Genomic DNA, 14,034 nt, shown 5'->3' on the forward strand with positions numbered 1-14,034 from the left:
GGGGCAAGAGGAACAGAAAACCAGTAATGCTGACAAGAATCAAGCATCTTCATTCTGTAATCAAATATAACCATGCATGCCACAGTGCATGCAAACCACAGGTGTCAAAGTACAAATGCTGATGACCTAAGGCACATTTTACACCCAATGTCTAAAGATAAAACCCCAGGAGGATAGCCAAACCACTTTTTTCTCATTTAAAAGCAGTTCAAAACAGCTTTGCTATTTCTTTTGCAAATGAGGATGACCTCAGAATTTAAATTTCACTCTAAAAGCAGCACTGTAAATCACAGGGCACTAACAAAAAAGACCCATGCACACACGTTGCCTGAGTCACCCTCAGCTTTGCTCTGAAAGATTGCTGTAATGACAAAAAAAATCACTCATAAGCAGTAACCACTTACTGCCACAGATAAGGCAGAGGAAACAAACACTCCTTGTTTGTTTAATCAGCAAAATGTTGGCCTAGATGTGTTCATCTCATGTTTAATTCCAAAACAATTTCCCTGCAAAAGATGCCTGGATTGTATTACTGGATATGTTACAAGACAATTGGCACTTGGCCTTTCCACAAGCTTGTTTAAGCATGCAAACAGTGCTGTGGATTTTCAGCAGAAACAACAGCTCTGCAGCTTGCATCCTCCTCCAAGACCAAGCCCTGCCTGGGGCTTGCTCCACAGTGCAAATCCATACTTACGCCCTGAGTACCATCTCAGATTCCAAGGAATTCAGGTTTGCCACTTCTCCTTGGCTTGAGGTCTCCAGGTTTCCAAACCTGAAAAAGGACATGGATGTTTAGAAGAAACTCTAGTGAATAAAAGCAAAATCCCAAATTGCATAATTCATATACAATTACCATAAACAACTACAAAGCACTTCCAGCTCGAACTACAAGGAGTTTTAACAGGTGGGCAGAATTAAGGACCTTGAAGATTATTTCATTTAGGAGGGAAAAAATCCTGAAGAAACAGCCAGTATCATTCAACCTAATTTTTTAATTTATATGAAGCAGCCTGCACAGGAGGAACCAACCAAAACAGTATCTTTGCTCACAGCTGCAAAGCTTTCATTCCATCCTTTCCCAGGGCAATATTCCAGTGTGCAGAGAGACTGTGACACAACCACCTTCTCCAACACAGCTCCTGTGTCTCTAGCACCTGCCATCCCTAACAGCTCCAGGTGTTATCTCAAGGCTTCCTAGGTGGCAAGTGCTCACTTTGTGCCCAGCTCCTGATATCGGTGAGAAAAGCCCCCGATGCTGTGAAAACACCACTGGAAAAGAGGGAGCCATGGGCACAACTCCAACAGTGCCAAAGGGAAATCTCTCAAAGGAAACCCTGTGCCTTGCAGGCAGGATCATCCACTTCATTTTCAGCGGGAGTACCCATTGTTTCAGACATACAGCTCCATAATTAGCCATGAGGAATCCCATGGCTCCCTGCAGGCAGGTTTAATGAAGGTGAACGATTACTCACTGTCCAGAATAAGGCACGCTGATTTTATCCATTTAAGTTTACACATCTCAATTAATCTGAAGAGCTAAAACAAGTGCATCCTTAAGTGCTTGTGCTACAACAACTTGGTAATATCAGATACAGAGAACACAGTGAGCTGTTTCTGTCCTGAGTGTTTGTGTCAGAACTGTCACAAACTTATGCAAAACCATTTCAATGGATCAAAGGAGTGGTAGTTTTATGCTCCCTTCAAGGACTGGTCTAAGACTTCCTATATATGGATCACAGACATGTTGTTAAAGGGAGAGGATTTCACTCTCCACTGCCATCTACTCTATAAAATGCCCAGAACACATCTTAGCCAGTAGACAAAAGGCACTTTCCACCTGCCAGGAAATTTTTTTGAAATAAAACTTAGATTTTTATATTCAGTTTTCAAAACTTGCAGTTAATTTTTTGAGGAAAATTTATTGAGATGAGTCCCAATGTCACTGTCCTACTATTGCATGAAATATTAAATATGTCTTTGCAGAACATCAGGCACTTTAAGTCCCACTAGAGACACAAGCTCAGTTTTACAGCAGAAATCCTTAAGACAGCAATAAAGAGCAGGCAGCTTTCTGGGCAAAACTGGAAAAGGATACAATGCTTCCTCATGCTGCCAGATGTAAATCTCTGCCTATCTCTCATCCCTCCATGAACAACAGGTCATTAAATACGGGTTAGGAGGAGTTAACAACACAAGTGATGTGAGGAACAGCCTCTCTGCAGCCTTCCAGCACTCTGTTCTCACCAGCCCCGGGACAAAGAGCCTTTCACTGCCCAGCCTTGTAGGAATGCTTTGCATACAAAAAGAGACACGAGAAACAAAAGGATCCTGGAGCTCACAGGACTTTTCAGCCTTGCTTGGCATTTGGGAAGTTACAAACTGCACTCAAAGGGACTGACTAAGCAAATGAGACCAGAATGTAATGGGTAACACTGAATGTTTAAATACTGGAAAACAGACTGGAAAACGCATCCCTGCATCTCTGTTCAGAGGGAGGGAGGAAAATACTGTGAATAACTCAGAAATAATCAGGAAAGTTGGTCTCTGTAACGGCCCCAAACAAAACCTTAAATAAGCTTGTAAGCATTGAAATAAGCACTGTGGAAGGCCAGATCCTCAGGAAAAACAAGGTGGTTTGACTCCTACACACATGGAGTCATGGAAGTGAAATCACTTCTCTAGCTGAGTAGACCAGCCACCTGATATAAAGGAAAGAGATGAAATAACATGCTACAGGAACAGCAGTGAGTCAAACACCACAAAGCTGCCGTCCCAAAATGTGTGGCTCTGCTACTGCAGGACCCATTCCTCCAATACTCCCCCTGTGCCTCCTGTCCTTTCCACTCACCCTGCAGCAGACCCTCCTCCTGCAAAAGGAATGAATGGGAAACATAAATCTAACTTGCTCCTCACTGTCATTGCCCAGCTCCAGCTCTCCCACCAAACAGTCTCAATTCCCTCTCTGTGAACTGCTCCACACAGGGACTGGGTGCTGCCTTCTCTGTGCCTGTGCCAAGCACAGCACAGCTCCACTTCTGAGGAACACGGTTATCAGGGCAAAATACATTATGGAAGAGAGGAATTTGGCCTCCTTCTAACCTCATGTGGACAGCTCACCACCTCTGGCTTCCATCACATTTTGGAATACCCCCCTGGGTATTCCACACTGTATCCCCCATCCAGGGCCAGGAGGAGCTGCTCTCCTTCCCTCCAGGAACTCCCATGGAAAGCTTTCCAAAATGCCACCAGGATCTTTTTAACTCTCCCTGCCCCCTTGTACCAAAGAACTAGAAAACATCAGAATGTACAGTGTTAAAAGCTTGGCAGATTTCCAAAGCTGTCTGCTGCACTTGATGCCAAACTCCCATGAATGCTAAAGGGATGTGGATGTTCAATTACTCCTAAATAGCTTTGGAAACACAAATCATCCCACTCACTTCTCAACATACCAGTCTATGCTCAAGATTTTGTCCAGTGACTCCTAATCTATCTTAAAATAAACCTTTATAGCATAAGCTGGGTTTGTGTAAGTCTAACACATTCATCAGACAATTCTGCAGCACTGCATCCACATCAAATCCAGCAGAAACTGAATGCACTGGACTTGAGGGGGATCCAGCTTTCACAAATACATTGTGGAGAAGGTTTTTCAGTGAGTATGACCCTACAAAATAAAACATCCTCCAAATGACATGGATGATGTTCCCTCCTCCTCTCTCCCAAGGAGCTGCTCACCTGTAAAAAGCTGGAAGGGCATTTTTTGATCTGGTCACATCACTGTTCTCCCTTGGACCAAACTCAGAGAACTCAGCACTTCCAATTGTTCCCTTACTCCACAACCCTGCTCTATCCCCAGGAATAAGAGACAGGGCTCAAGCTCTTCAGATGAAACTAAAACTGACAACAAATGCCAAAACTGCGCTGCCTTTGTTTTGTTTTAAAGAGATTGCCTCCTGCATTATTACTTCACTGGCACACAAAACAAAACACAAATTATGCACTGACACCCACTTTAGTCTCTGATTATTAACAAGTATCACTAAAAACAAAGTTGCAAAAATGCAAGTTCTGGGCTACTTAATTAATCTAGAGATGAAAACCAGCTGGTTAAAATCAAATACTATCCATCTTCTTTTCAATTTTTTCCTTATAACATCTGCTTTTCTTCACAAGTCCATATTCCTCAGCTACATGCATATCATTCTAACTTTTATAGCTTAAATTTAATCTATATTTTCTCCCAAGCCATAAAATTCTAGACTATCCATGATACACAAAAAGCCAAGAGAAACATCCATGGATTCTTAAGCACTACACTCCTGTGATTTGAGAGAAGGGAAGGAAGTGTAACCTCCTAGGATTTCCTGTGGATCCTCTCATGTATTAAAAAAGGCTGGGGGTGATACTGATAAGATCAGGCAGCCCATTCCTCTGAAGGGGAAATTGTAACTTGCTCAGAGAGGTACACAAGCCAGCAAGATCAAAAATGGGCTCAGAATAGAGAGTTCTCTTCTATGCAGACAGTTCTCCTGCCCTCTCCAGACATTTTCTTTAAATCAGTGTGAGAGGAGGAAGTCAGGGCCAGCTTCCTTAGAGCCTCAATGTTTTTATATTCTTGTACCTATCCACTGTCAATTTTTATAATTTCTCACATTCTGAACCAGAACTGGGATGGACTGAAGGATAAAGCACATAATAGTCAATGTCACTGTAACCAAGTCTGCTCTTTTCTCAGCTGACTGCTTACCTGATTGTCAGATTATTGTTATTATCTTTACTAATTGAGCTACACAGCTTTCATACAAAGCAGCCAAGACTGTCATTTCCAGATAGAAAAGAAAAGCACAGATAATTTATCAACGCCTTGTTCTTTATCTACCTAGTGGGAGATAGTACAAAATTAAACCCTAGTACAAAATTAAACCCTAGCAGCTCTTTTGCCCCTTCTTTGTTCTAATTACTTCATGCCAGAGCAACCATTTCTGTGAATCACAGATTTGGAAAGTGCAACAAATATGAACTCCTAAAATAAGAGCACCCCTGACCCAGCCATGTCTCAGAATTTAGGGTGAGAAACTAATGCTGTGTGTCCCAAGCATTTATGCAGACCCAGCTGCCATGATTTAAGTCTGACCATAAAAGTTATTCTTGTAACATTTAGCAGTTCTTGGGCTGTCTGCAGAAATTTATGGTTGCATATTCATGTGATGTAATAGAACAGGAGAGCAAATTCTTTCTTCTGTTTCTACAATCCCTGTTCTGTATCAGCAGCCCCCAAACAGAAGAGCTAGGTCTGAAAATACTGGTATACAGCAAAATTTTGGAATTTATTCTAGGTATGACTTTGCAGCCTATGCATTCTGTTGGTTTTTTGGAGGAAACTTGAATTAATTTTGCTGTGCTGGTCCAGCTGGGTTCTTTATCAGCCAGACATGGCACACTTTCCTCACCTATGCTTTGATGAGTTATTGGGATGTGAGCAGCAACGCATTTATAGACTGGATCTTTATGCTGAAATTCTGGATTTTGCAGTATTCTTGACAACAGGTTATTAAATCCATGCCCACTAAAAGCAAGGGAAGAAGTTCCTGACAGTTTTCCCCTGTGGTGTAAAGGATGGGGAAATTCCATTTCCACTGGAAATTTCCACAGCAGTGGCTCTTACCTGTCTAGAAGAAGCTCCAGCACTGCCCTGGGAGAAGCAAAGGCCCTGTATGTTGCAAGGAAGATGCTGATGTAGGAAAAATCTGCATCTCCAAAAGCTGTGAGAAGGTTCTCCACCAGTTTCTCCAAAGTTCCAGCTTTTATAGCCCTGATCTTGGATGTTTCATACTGCCTGACAGTGTGCTCTGGGGGTAACTGGTCTCCTTCACCCTACAAAAGGAAACAAAAAGCACAAAAATCAGGCAGGAGGCAGATCCCTGACACAGATTAAATCCTGTCTTTGCACAGGAATTCGCCATCACCACTTACTAAATTATTTTGTCAATTTTTGGTGTTCTCCAAGCACCAAATGCTGTATCAAATAATGGAGTTTTTAAGTAACTTTATTTTAAAACATTTCTCTGACATGCTCAAAAAAACATTTTACAGTGTGACCACTATCAAGTTAAGTCATGATTCCCCCATATATTATTATCTAAAAGACAATCCCACAAAGAGTAACATTACTGAAGGGAATAATAAAAGTGATAATTCAGGTGTTTCATTTAACTTTTGAATGAACATGAAAACTGACCATAACTTAATTACTGGCATTTGCAATTCCATTCCTGAAAATACCATCTTTGGGGTGTCACACAGGACCCAAGGTCAGAACATGTTTGGTGCAAAAACATTTCAAGATACTTTTTGCAGGGAGGGTGTCAAGCTCATCCTGCAAACAAGACATTCTAACATTCCAGTTTTCTTAGAGATTCCATTTGGCACAGTATTTGTCCATAAATCTAGGGTTTGGGATTGTGTGTGGGTTTGTTTTTTAAAGAGCATTTGTTTTAAATGCTTACAGTGTGTTTTGAATCTGAAAGAACAATTCCTTAAATTATGTCATTATTTAGAGGGCAGTTCAGAAAAGTATTTTCGTGACTCTATTTTGTAAAGTATGTGGCATAAAAAATGGGACTGTAAATAAAAAATGTCCAATATTTACTCAAACATCTTGATAGTGTGGGCACAAATACAGCATGTTAATGACAATCACTACCAACCCTGGCTCGGGATACTGACAAAACAAAAGGAAAAAATAATCTATTAATAAGATAATTTAAAGAGATACCCCACCCACTTCCTATTTACATCACTACCCTCCACTGCTTTGGAACTGTTTCTAATAGGCATCCTTTTCAGTTTTAAACAATATGGATGTCTTTAACATCATTCTAAAGTTCCGTCACTAATATTATTTACAAAGGTCTGCTATCTCATTTCCCAGCTTCATGAGATCCACCAAACCCTTGATGCAACATTAAAGTACAACATTACCGTCTGTATTAAAAAACAAAAATAAAAAATAAAAACAGACTAGACAGAGAAATATTTTGCTACATTTTGTTCCACAGATCTTTAAAAGGTGTATAACTTGTAAGGTGTCTGACTTAAAGGTGCATCTGGAAATATATGAATTATAAAAATGAACTAAAGGTGTATGTGGAATTACATTTGATACTGTCATTACAGGAAAACTATTAACCAGGATATGTTGTCATCACTATGTAGCTCTCTTACATTCAAATTTCCAAGCAAAACTTGGTTGCATAAAAAAAATTTGCAATTTTCTTGCTAACTCTTCATCTTACAATTGTGATACACTTTTGAAGATAACTAGCTACACAACACAACCACTTTCAGAGAGGGAATAAAGTCTACACCACTGTATTTAACTCTTAATTTCTGATCCAGCAGACTGCCCCACTCACAGTGTAATGGTTTATGGGCATATTTACTCAGGGCACATAAAACCCTCTCATTCTCCCATGTTAGTATATTCAAAACAAGGGCAGAATCTGCTTCCAAGATTGATACACGCACAAAATTTTCCACTAATTGCAACACTACAACTTCCCCAAGACATCATGTTGGGAGAATGTGAAAAAGAAACAAAACCCAAAAAAAAATCCCACCAAAGCTAAACAAAACCAACCCAGTTTCTGAAAAATCTAAAACTTTGTCAGCAAAACATCAGACTGTTAGAAATCATTGTGAGAGTTCTGGGATTGCTTCTATTTGTATTATTTTAGCAATTCTGCCTGTAAGTTTAAAAGGAAAAGGGACTTGGCAGACAAGCTCAATAACAGGCTTTGAGAACAAGGCCTTGTGGGCTGAGTTTCATGCTAACAGGAAACTGCTCAGTCTGGATTTAATCAAGAGGGCATCTCTCCACTGACACAAGCAGGCTACCCAAAGGCAAAGGAGTTTTCATGTTTGTCTTAGAGCTCTCTGCTCAGAGGAACACTCTACTCAGTGCCATGAAAAAATGCTCCTAAAGCTCTCTGCAATTTCTGACAGGGGTGCATGGTGACCACAGTTAGTGGTACCAACATATGACACCAGTTTTGCACTGTTTTGCGCACCCAAAGAACAAGAAAAGCTCCCCAGCACCTCTTTGTCTCCTTCAGCACTGTGTCCAGTGGTCTAACACAAACCTCAATACTTCAGGGCTTCAGTAACATTTTCTTGGTCCTCTAAAATGAACATATATGGCATTTTATAATCTGATTTATGTCTTTTAAAATCTCATTTTGATTTTTCAGGCAACAGATTGTAACCTTGATAATCTGCAAGAATAAGTGATGAGCAAGTAGCTTCCTACAAGATAGATAGCATCTTTCAAAAACAAATGTAGAAAGATTAAATGGAGATATATACTTGCAAATCCTCCGTTTCTGAGGTTGTGTGTGTACTGATGGAGTGTAATTCCAACAACCTGACTAACCCTTGGCAATGCTGTACCTTCAGAGGGGCCCACTGTCTTTAAGGTGATCATCTTACTGCTCTACAGCACTAAACATTACCTACATGCACAGTTCTTGCTGAAACAGGAGAGCTCCGTGCACACCAAAATACATCCAGGCTGAAAAGCTTCCTCCAAACATTACCTGTTAAGCTCCAGTGGGAATATAAACTAAATATAAACACCACCAGTGACTAAACAAATGCTACAGCCTAGCAAGAGGGATTAGAGACTCAAGAAAAAAAGGAAAGTTAAAACTCTGATGAGTACAGAACCAGACTGCTGCCCAAACAGATATACAAGAACTGCAGTCATTGTCTTAGAAATATCACTGGAAAGAACTGCTTTCACCAAAAAAACCCACTGCTCTGCACAGGTTTTATTCCAATGCAAATATTATCTGTTGAGATTCTGGAAGTGAGAATCATGGCAAGAGGTCCATCTAATTGTTTTTCAGTATGCAGACTGGAAAAAATACTAAAACAACTGGGATGAACAATAAGAAAAAGAGGTAGCAAATATTCTTCAGGCTCAGTCATTTGTAACATTACCACTCCACTACAGATTTGTTTCATCAGAAATTCTGCAGTTTTTCTTCCAGAAGCATCTAACTATCACTTTAAGTGCATTTTTACCAATTTTGACAGATTCTTAAACGCTTTTCACTTTCCTTGAAACTTACAGCTTTTCCAGATGGAGAGTTTTCCACTGTTTTTATTAACTTATTGGACAGACACCGTAAGCCGGAATAAAAGCGCCTGAAGTGCAGTAACTTGTACATAAACTCAAAATAAAGCACTCTAATCAAGATTCCCACTGTTTGTCTAAATATGAGTCTGCTTTAACCTTCTGAAAGTAGAAATTAGATGCTCTTTGTGATTTTAATCTTATTTTTTTTCACATTGCCTCCTTACACACAGGTTCTCTAACACATGTCTTTAATATCTACAATCATTCTTGGGGGAAATAAAATAAAGGGGGGAAAAATCAAACCATGGACTGATTGAACTTGAAAAGCTCCATATATATATATATATATATATATATATATATATATATATATTCAAATATAAGCATCCATAATGTCAGTCTAAGAGACGTAAAGCCGAAAATACCCTTTATTTAACACGCAGACACACATCGCTGAAGAAAACAGCAAGACAGATGAAACAGAAGTTGTTTAGCTGTCTTAGTCAAGTGTTTTGGTAAAGAACAACTGCAAAGACAGTAACAATTTTAGTGACAAAGGGTTTCCTTCCAACAAAGACCTCGATGGAGTTTTTAACCGAGTGAAGGAAGCGGGATCGCACTGCGGCTGCCAGACAGACAGACGGACCCACAGCAGCTGACATTCATCTGCACCCAACTCCACCGCATGACTGCCAAACAAAAAAACCCTCTGAGAAGTGCCGATTTTGCCCAAACAATGCCACATAGCAGTGCCTGGGCTAATCTTACCAAACACAGTCACAAGTATCCCAAGTGCTTTCGGGCCAGGCCGTTCCCCTCCCGGCCGCCTACTGCCCTCAGCTCTGAGGGCCCGGAAGATCCAACACTGGCCAGCTCCGAGCACAGAAAACAGTCCGCATGGGAAAAATTGTGAATTTGGAGCAGAATTTCCAGCCTAGAAAACATCTCTGCCAGTTGCCAGCACAGAAAACAGACTACATGGGGCAAAAGTGCGAATTTGGAGCAGAATTTCCAGCTTAGAAAAGCTCTGAGCCCAGGTACCAGCACAGAAAACAGGCTGCAAGGGCAAAACTACAAATTTGGAGCAGTAATTCCAGCCTAGGAAACCTCTTTACCCAGCTACCATCAGAAAAAACAGACTACATGGGGCAGAAGTGCGAATTTGGAGCAGAATTTCCAGCTTAGAAAAGCTCTGTGCCCAGGTACCAGCACAGAAAACAGGCTGCAGGGGGAAAAATGCAAATTTGGAGCAGAATTTCCAGCCTAGGAAACCTCTGTGACCAGCTGCCAGCAGAGAGAACAGTCTGTAGGGGGAAAACTGCAAATTTGGAGCAGAATTTCCAGCCTAGAAATCCTCTGAGCCCAGCTGCCAGCACAGAAAACAGTCTGCATGGAGGAAAATTGCAGATTTGGAGCAGAATTTCCAGCCTAGGAAAGCACTGCTGGCAGTGCAGGGCCTGGGTGGCCAGCAGCGGATGTCCTGCAGACAAAGGCAGATGCTTTTATCCTACAGTGCACTTGGAAATGAAATGAAATAAAATTACGCCAGAGCTCTCCACAGAACTCTCTTCACTTCAATAACTCTCATTTCCTCATTTTGGATACTGTTAAAAAAACAAACAAACAACAACAAAACCAGACCAAACAAAAACCAAACAAACACCAAACAAACAAACACAAACAAAACAAAATAAAAAAGAAACACCAAAACACCCACGCAAAACCCAGAATTCTGCATACTGACTGCACCAAACTCAGAAGCCAAAATAAGTTTATGAACTCTTTCCTAAGCTCCAAAAAGGAGGGGGATTCCTGGATTTCCAATGCTCCACCCTTTTCCTTTCCTTTCTTGCCACATAAATACCCGTTCTTGGCAGCGACCCAGAGTTGCAGGACCAATTAATTCCATGATCATGACACAAAAGGCATTCTTGTTTTCTCCTCTGAGCTCACAGCCTGGCTGGTATCTGTCTGAAGCTGGCAAACAGTCACAAAAGCTGTGGGGCAGATTTAGAGGGGAAAAGAGAAAGGGAAAAAGCCTCTTACAAATGCTCCTGCTCAGTTTGAACCTTTTCATTCTGACACCTTGCAGCTATTTGAAGGCACTCTGGGCAAAATAAGAAACAAGAAATAAATTCTGTGGTGCTGAGCTGTGCATTCTCACACCTTCTGAAGCGATGCAAATTTTGACTCCTTTGGATATTGGTGAATTTTGTGGGACCAGCTCTACATAAATCAAAGCAAAAGTAAAGAAGCCTAATTCACAAATCACGTCCTCCTGTATACATCTAAAGGAGTTCTAGCAAGTGCAGTACTAAATTGAATCTTCAAAGAGGTCTAGGTTAAAATGGCTTTGTGCAGGTCTTACAAGTGTTGGAGCTTATCCAGCCCTGGGAACATAAAAATTCTGAATTTACCCACTCAGAAGCATCTGTGCAGCAAGGAACACAGCCATATTATTCACTGAGAACCAAGTCACCCAGGAGGTTCACTGCGCAGCATACAAGGTTTATAATTAAAGAAAAAAATCACCTGAACAGCTCCAGATCTCCATCTCTACCTTGTACAATTTATGCATTTACCTTCTCATCACTTCCTACCTACAAGAAGTTCTCTCTCTTCCTGCCTCTCACCTCTCTTGCTAGAAGGACCTTTTACCAAAACCAATACAAGACCTCTCACCCTCTTCTCTCATCTGACTTGGTGTCATCATTGAGTTAGCTGAACCTGAATCATCAGATTATTGATGTTTCTTTTTTGTTTGTCATGTTTCACAGATCTGCAGTTCACCATAACCCTGTTCCCTCTTAGGTATGCCAGGGATGTATTATTTTCATAACTTGTATTATTAAATATTTCTTGTGGTGGTTTTGATTGGACACTGAAGCCTAGCAAGTTCCTAATTTGAAACTGAGAAGCAAGAAAAAGAAACCAGTAAGTCAGGTAAGACTCTTAGTCATGTGCATCTTACATTGTCGAAGGTAAGAACTGTCATCAAATGACATTTACTACAAACACTCTTGTAATCCAGCAAATAAATGTGTCCCACAGTAAGCATCTTCCAAAGCCCTTCTGTATTAGAAGAAAATTATTTGTAAAACTCAGTATCCTCCTCTCTTCAGTGCCCAGAAACAGCAAAATGTCCAATCTCCAAACCAAGCAGTAAATAAATATTCAAAATAATAAACAGCTAAGTGAGCAGAGCACCAGGATGAAGGCAAGGAAATGGGTGCCCATTCTGGCAGTACAATCAGCTAATTTTCTAAAATATTTTGAGTTCTGGAGGCAAAGGAAGCCTTACACAGAGTCTCCCTGAGAGAAGAGCTCTACAAAGTCTCCTGGGACTTGCATAAAGCAAGCAGTAATTAGTTGTGAAAAGCACTAACAGCTTTTCCAGGTATGGATTACAGAAGGTCCTTAAGGAGGTAAAGGCAGCTGGGGCAGCTCCCCTTTGCCCCAGAAACAGTAATTACTGCTTCTGTTCACAGCCTTTATCTTAACTCCTCTTCCTCCTTCCCCACAGCTCACAGCTGCCAGTCTGCCCTGGAAATCTGGAGGTGCCAAAGCACCCAGGAACCTTTACTGGGAAACATAAGGGAGAAGAGGTGCTGAGCAAAGAAAAGGACTATAAAGGTGGCAGACAGCTCAAAGTTTTCACCTGAGTCTGAAACAGCTTCTTGTGATTCTGATCACAGATTACAGGGATAGGTACAGTGCACCTGCCATCTGACAAATACTGACAGGTTCAATCTCATAGAACAGCAAACTCTGTACTTCTACGCAATATTTCTAAGCTGCCTTGATGTAAAAATGACAACTCTATGCCTACCCTAAGAAATGCCAGAGGAAAGCTATTATTTAAATGCTTTTTGTGAAACAGTGGTCAGCAAAGCCCTTTGCCATGTTTCTTTCATGAAAAATGCTGAAATATGCTGTCATTTTTTAATAAATACCAAGCATGGCAAAAAGAGGGGATGATTGATATTACCACTAACACGGATTTGATATGGTATCATGATTTTTGACTACCAACAGAATACTTGTCCTGTGACAAGTCACACTATTTTTTATCTCCTTCCAGAAATGTAATTTAAATTAATTGTGGAGCTCATCATCACTTTCTGCACAGTCAGTAGAAACAAAGAAGGTCCTGTATGAGGCAGCAGGCAACAGTGCTAAATTCAAAATGCATTTAAGGATGCCACAAGTAATAATTCTGTTGCATAATAGTAGCACAAATGCATATTACATAACCCAAAATGCTTTTATTCATACTAATTGTATTGTTGGCTTTCCTTTCACGCTGTAAAGCTTGCTCAAGCAGTACACAGAAATTAAATTTATACCGAGTCAGGAAATCAGAGTAAACTGCCACTTTATCCAGTGTAAACAATAAGGAAAGAGTGATAAATTACTAATAGTATGAATAGCTGGAAATTAAAGCTGTAGGTGAGGGGAGATGACATGGCTTCTGACAGAGGAGAAAATACTTAGCGGAAGACTGATTCATATTTTTAAATAAACTGAACAAGGTATTTTTGTGGAACAACAAATACCCAAGAAATGCTGTTACATGTTTCATCATAATTAATTATTATTATTATTAATGTGAGCAATCCCTAATGCCAATTTTTTCTAAGCTTTTAAGAAGAAATGGGTTAGCAGTCAGTAACCACTTTTATGACCATAGCATGGAAACATACCTAAACTACATAATAAACTTCATTTCCATGGCTGTGCTTTTTACTACCCTTTGTTTTGAAACTAAGAGGCCTCTTCAGGGTGGGATCTGAGTAGAAAAAGCAGTAATAGGAAACTAATGTTTCCTAATATTAAGTGTTACCAGCTTGAATATTTATTTATGTGCAGAAAGAGTCCAAAAATATTAACTC

The 14,034-nt window shown here is 40.4% G+C and overlaps 1 protein-coding gene across 2 annotated transcripts in view; it reads right to left on the bottom strand.

Annotated features, from left to right (window-relative positions):
• RGL1 (ral guanine nucleotide dissociation stimulator like 1) overlaps positions 1-14,034 on the bottom strand; it is a 76,645-nt gene that overhangs the window by 26,548 nt on the left and 36,063 nt on the right. For both annotated transcript variants that reach the window (XM_058809053.1, XM_058809052.1), the window contains 2 exons: positions 5,669-5,877; positions 698-775 (listed from right to left, as the gene is read on the bottom strand). In XM_058809053.1, the coding sequence (XP_058665036.1) occupies positions 698-711 (14 nt within the window). In that variant the 5' untranslated portion in view covers positions 712-775; positions 5,669-5,877. The remainder of the gene's footprint in view (positions 1-697; positions 776-5,668; positions 5,878-14,034) is intronic.

The sequence above is a fragment of the Ammospiza caudacuta genome, chromosome 7 (genome assembly GCF_027887145.1).
Source record: "Ammospiza caudacuta isolate bAmmCau1 chromosome 7, bAmmCau1.pri, whole genome shotgun sequence".
NCBI classification, from domain to species: Eukaryota; Metazoa; Chordata; class Aves; order Passeriformes; family Passerellidae; genus Ammospiza; species Ammospiza caudacuta.